The sequence below is a fragment of the Lytechinus pictus genome, chromosome 2, assembly GCF_037042905.1.
Source record: "Lytechinus pictus isolate F3 Inbred chromosome 2, Lp3.0, whole genome shotgun sequence".
NCBI lineage: Eukaryota > Metazoa > Echinodermata > Echinoidea > Temnopleuroida > Toxopneustidae > Lytechinus > Lytechinus pictus.
In genome coordinates this window covers 66,655,236-66,661,708 of record NC_087246.1, presented here as the reverse complement: position 1 = coordinate 66,661,708, position 6,473 = coordinate 66,655,236, and the positions used below count along the sequence as shown (strand labels likewise).

The 6,473-nt window shown below is 34.3% G+C and overlaps 1 protein-coding gene across 1 annotated transcript; it reads left to right on the top strand.

The window, feature by feature from the left end:
- Positions 1 to 810: 810 nt before the first annotated feature.
- On the top strand, positions 811 to 4,520 carry LOC135153189 (cilia- and flagella-associated protein 90-like). The gene is made up of 3 exons (XM_064095458.1): positions 811 to 1,124; positions 1,565 to 1,681; positions 2,409 to 4,520. Exons 1-3 carry the CDS (start codon positions 972 to 974, stop codon positions 2,565 to 2,567), a joined length of 429 nt encoding a protein of 142 aa, XP_063951528.1. The 5' UTR covers positions 811 to 971; the 3' UTR covers positions 2,568 to 4,520.
- Positions 4,521 to 6,473: the final 1,953 nt, after the last annotated feature.

Sequence of the window (6,473 nt, the reverse complement as noted above, 5' to 3'; positions counted from 1 at the left end):
TGCAGCACACTAAATGCTTGAATTATTTACGCCTATATATATATATATATTATTTACGCCTATATATATATATATATATATATATATATAGTCAAATGATCTGCTCGGAGATTATAAATAGGTTCAAACAAAGAAAAGTATAAAAACTCCGTGGACAGTAATATTTTAACGAATTTTCGCCCATAGGGCTTTGTCAAGTTATGACAAATTTATTAGAGTGCGTCAAAATAATGCATCCGAATGCATCATAAAGATGCGCGTATCCAAAACAGTGAGCAAAAGCGCACAAAGGATGACGAAAAGGATACGTCATAAAGGGGAAACGTAAGTTTAGAGAGAAAATTAGAAAGTGACGAAGAGAGAGAGCGGCAGCGCGTGAGAGAAAGAAAGAAAGAGAGAGCGAATGAGAAGGAGGGGGATAGGGGAGAAAGAAAAAAGAGAAGGAAAAAGAAAAGGAAAGAGAAAATATCTCTCAGTAGTTAGCTTGACGAATACTGATTAGTGGAGCAGATCAATCATATATATTACAATGATTCAAGTTAGATTCAGTAAACAACATTTAAAGATAAATCTTTTATCAATCTCAAACCAGTAATATAATTGCTAAATTATATATTTGTATAGGCCTGCGCCTATGCATGGATTGAACGTCTTGTGTATAATATCTCCCAGTAGTTAGCTTGACGAGATATCCATCTGCAGCTGATCTGTATACTGATTAGTGGAGCAGATCAATCATTTAGCAGTTATCCAATGAGCGACGCGGATCCCTTAAAGTCATGAATATTCATGAACAAATGTTGTATCTGTGCCTTGGAAACCAATGTGTATACCCGGAAGTAGATCGCGCTGCATGCACATACCGTATATATGCCGGCTTTTATACGGTATTGGTACATCGGGGGTAGTTGATTTGAGGTTTACAAATATCTGACATAGGCTATATCTTTATAGGATAATATTAAAGGAAAATGGATTCGGAACTTTCACCAAGGAAGACACTGAAAGAGTACCCTGGTTTGATGGAAGATGGACATCCACTCGCTGCAAAGTCAGCGTTTTGTTTCGTTCCAACAAAAAGAAATGACCCTGCCGAGATGAACGCTTTCAACAGTAAAGTGCCGGTGAGTATTTAACTTCGCCTCAGACAAAAGTGAGTCTGGGCCTAGGGAAATGTTTTAGTAATAATATATTAGTTATTAAATAGACTATAAAGTATTAGTTAATAGACTAATTCTGTTAGTTGTTATGGATTCTAACTTAATGATTTTATTCTTTGTGCCTACGTGACTAAAGAGCAAAGTGGTAAGAAAATATTATGTCTGGGATATTAAAACTGTGATTGTGAATGTGATAACTTTCTTTCGGTGTACCTATAACTTATAAGGCTAAGTTACAGTCCTAAGACCCTAAGAGTAAGACTCCTATTTATTGGGCAAAAATGTATGTTAAAAATAATGCTTGTTAAAAATCCCAATAAGTTTTTATGAAGTATTAATATTATGATTTTATAAAATGATATGAATTATAATGCTGAATAAAAATGTTTTCCATTTCATCACAGCCCAAGGGTCATTCCACATATGATCGACTTTTCAATTGGTCAGAAGGGTATAACAACAAGCTTCATCGATGCGACAGGGAACATGCCAAATCCAAAGGACTAACGGTTAATGATGAGGTAATTTTAATGTTAAATCTATCTAAAAGCAGAAATTTTGCCTAGAGTCTACCTCGAGCGAAGTTCGTGCTGGCTCCACTTCACTACCGCTACACTACACCTACTCCACCTCAGGTAGGTGGAGTGTAGTGTAGCGGTAGTTAAGTGGAGTGGAGCCTGCACGAACTTCGCTTGAGGTACCTAGAGTCATGATATCCATTCACCTTTTCATCACTTACCAATAATAAATTCTTTATTTCATAATTGTTGTAAGCAAAATATATTAAACTCTTAAAAAAGAGAAATGATGGTACAGTATGCATTCATTATTTTATTAATGTTGTAATCATAACAATAATGATTGCATTCGCCAGACTATTTTCAATATTGATTGACTAGATTCAAAGAAAGGTCAAAAAGTTCTATTAAATTGGTCTAAAAGAGTTGATTTCTATGATGTAGGTGAATTTGTGTACATTGAATAAGATGACGTGTAATGCTGCCACATGGATTTTGTTGCTAATTAATCAGTTTTCATATTTTGGGGTAAAAATGCTCCAAGCATTTTAAGAAGAAAGCAAAGAGAAAGAACGGTCAAATTCAAATTGAAACATATACGACTTCAGATTTGGAACGATCATAAAGAGAATTACATGTATAGGCCTATGCGTGGGACTCTAATCTACATGTATAATCTACATGTATAATCTTTCATTGAGATATTATTAATTACTATCCATTCTTTCAGGAGAAGGAGAAAGTCACACCCACTTTATCATCATCAAACTACGGTCATAAGCTGGACCAGTTTGCGGATCCTCCCGGACGTGCTCATGTCCGCGTCGGCCATGTTAAATCCGAATTCTACAGGCGGACGGGGATCAACATTTCCAAAAGTGAAAATTGATGGATGTGCTGCCAGGATTCTCTTCGCCATCAGATGCAGTCTCCTTGAATGAATCTGTTATACTTGAGATCAAAGGGAATTGAATCTTGAACCTTGTGAAATGACAATACATCACTATTATACATGCTGTGCATGTACTACATCACAGGATTATGGATATATTGAATTTCATCAGGTGAACAAGAGCTTCGTTGAAAAGGAGTCCTTTTTGTTTGTCACTTGTCAGGCTGAATCATCAATGAATTACCCTTTTTATAGGCTTGATCATGTTCTGGGAGGTTCAGTCCTCAATCTAGGCCCAAATAGGCTCATTTGATCCTAGAGAGACCTGTTCATCAACTGTTTATTCATCATTTTCTGACTTTTCTCCACTTTTCCCATCCCGAAGTCAGCGGAACAATAAACGGTACATAGACTCAAGTTCTTGGTCTAATGGAGATGGTGAAAATAGGAGTTGAAGTACTTTCCTTTGAAAAACACTTACTGATCTTTTACTGTATCTCAAGCTCAATGTATTGGAGAAAGTAGATGATGTACCTCCCAATACTGGAGGTGAATATCCACCCCCCCTCCCCCCTCCCCGGAAGAAAGAAGTAATAACAATGCTGTACATAAGTAGTTACTTCTTTCGGGGGGGGGGGGGGGGGGGGGCAAATTACAATTCAGTGTTTCACAAAGACTTAATTGTGACATATGTCATCCTTAAATTCCTAGTTGTATTATACAAGACATTATCACACATGGCATGTATCAGCTTATGCTCGTAAACGAGGAATTGCTATGTTATCATCATTGACATTATGTTTTCAATGTTTTTTGTGTATTGGCACTGTCATATTTCACACTAAAAAACTTTGTGAAATGTCCCTCAGATTTTAGATTTACAATACGCAGAAAAACTTTGGTAAGGAAAGGTATTCTATCATTCTTTGTTCAGTCTAGAAAGGGATAGTAGAAATGTCAAGTTTTTCAGTTTATTGAATACTCGTATCATTCTATTTTGAGCTGGGTGTAAAGCGAGTCTTTCAAACTTCTTTTCATGTTATTTAGGAATTGTAATAAGAAGGTTCGTGATTGCCACTCTACAGCAATAAGCATTATAAGCTACATTACTGAATAATGGAGATACCGGCAGTAACTTAATTCTACATTTCAATCTCATGATTGGAAAGAGTGTGATATTCCAATTTTCCATTTGATATGATTCACATCTTTAACCATTTAACCATTAATAAGGGAAATGGGTCTGCAGAAATTGGGAAAATTTGTGCAATTCTTCAGTAAATATTTCCACCCCCCCCCCTAAAAAAGAAAGAAATAAAGCAAAATAAAGCATTATGGAATAATTTGACATAATGTGAATGTGATGCGATTACTTTTTTTCTTAATCATCTCATATTATCATGCCATGAAATTAAAAAAGGTTTCCCACACTTTTCATTAGTCATTTTAGAACTTTCAATACCGTAAGAATATACACATGATCAAGGAAAAATCAAAATGTAGTTGCATGCATGGAAAATTAAAAAAAAAATCATTTTGCTACATGAATAAGATGATTGTCAAAGTGTTTTCCCTTTTCAGGGGGTCAGGGTCATTACTGATCATAGTTGAAAATGGAAAATAAAAAACTTTAGTTTTCATGTATACATACATGTTTTCCTTTCATTGGAATTGTAGCTTTTATAAGTTTATTACTTTATCATTATCAATATTCATCAAGTTCTAATAATACACATAATTCTTTATTGGATAAATTTTCCCATTTTGAAAGTATTCATTATTTTCTAGTATTTCATCTTCGAAGTATGTGATGTATTTTCTGGTCAGTGCACAGAAACATTGTTTATCCTTTGTACATACTGGTATAGTATATTTTTCATGTTTGATGCAATGAATTTTATCAATAAAATGTATTAATTTTGACAATGAAAATACTTATTTTATCAGTAATTGTGACTTCATTGTCATTTTTTATGATTTATTAGTCAATAATTTATCTCTTATTGCTCTTACTTTATAAAGTTTGTGTGGCATTGGAACAAACGTACTAACTCTGAAACAATGATAATTATATTCTTACCCTAGATTTCATAGGAAGTAAATCACCGGTTTTACATTTTGTGTTTGACATTTAATTACTTTATATTTTCAAAATTTTAATTCATTCTCTGTAAATTTGAAGTCACATGGAATGTTTTTAAGGGGAATTCTATCATGAAAAAAATGTAAAAAATTAATTAAAATGGAACAATGAAGCTTAAAGCAATTTCTAATTTTGGGATTATGACACAGGTAACTCTGCCTAAGTCGACCTTTTATAAGTTGAATATTCACCTAATTGGAAGCATTTTTTAGACCAGATTATTAGAAACATGTCAAAAAAGATTTGACTTGGGCAGGTACATGCATGGGCGGAAATCCCAGGGGGGACACAATATCAAATGTCCCCTCTACTATTTTTGGTCTTTTATGATGGAGAAAAATACATAATTCACAATTGAAATATTATTTATTTTTTTTTTTTGCTTGTCAAATTTTCCAGCCCTTGGTCTCCCCCTACCTTTGGGTACATGTATTCCAATTAGAATTTCATCTACATGTATTTTGGCACTGACTGTCCATTAAACTACCTCTAGGTTTATCAGTAACTTCAAGTTAAAAGTCAATGCCAAATGCTATATGTGTGGTCATACATGTGGGACTGATATTAACCAACTTCGGAAAAAACAAACAAATAAAATAACCATTGATTTAAAAAACAACCAAGCATGATAATTAGATATTTGAAGGTTTGCATGATGGTGGTTTGAACAATCGCAGAAGTCGTTTATGGTACATCATGTGTAAAGTCCTGGAAGGACCAAGTTAAAATGGATAGAGATAGAAGTGAAATGGAAAGGTGAGATTGTGGAGGTTAAGTATAAAAGTAGAGTATTCTTTTCAGAATGCATCTTCTCTCCTGCTCTACAGCTCCAGTCTGACTCAAGCCGGTCTTGTCTCATCTACTCGAGTAACCCCTCCAACTTAATCAGCCTTCTACTCAAACCTCTCACCCTGCCTACTACTCAAGCTTTCCACTCCTGGTTTTCAGTCCTTTTAAGGACTACACTCATTCCAAAGACAATACTATACTTCCTAAACATCCACTTTCTTGCCTTTCCATTTCACTTCTACCTCTATCCACTTTTATCTCGGTCCTTCCAATACTTTACACATACATGAAGTATACTGTAAACCACTTCGACGATTGAGCTTAATATTGTTCATTGATCTCCTGTTCATATGGAGTAATCATTATTGGCTGGTTATTTGGCAAGTTTTCAAATTTCATCAACAATTTCAACAGGCAGTCAAATTTTGTGCTTTTCCCCTTGAGTCCCATGGAGTATTCATAATAATGATAAATCCAGTTACATACATGGCTTTTCCCAACTCCCTGCTTGATCTGGGCAATCTTCCATGCTGATTGCAGTATATGCCTGAAATGTGCATGTATTGATAAACAAGTGTGCATTCATTTGACATACTAATGTAATAATAGTAGGTATATATCCATAAAGGGGTACTTCAGGGTGAAAATAATTATACTGTATCTAAATGGAGTAAAATTCAATGAACAAATTTTTCATCAAAATCTGATTACTTATTTTATTCATCAAAAATTGACCACTCAACCATCCAGTTTACACTTTGAATAGGTGTAGTAAATGTGTACCGGTAGGTAGGAATTCCTTGAATGCTTGAGTTTACGATCAGGATAGCCATGCTAAAGTCGAAGTAATAGTTAAATCGCTTAGAAACATTTGTATTAAGCGCTATATAAATGTTGCATATTGAGTTATAGAATTTGAAAGTTCTGCAATATTTTGTGAAAAAGTAATTTGCCAATTGCAATCTCGAATA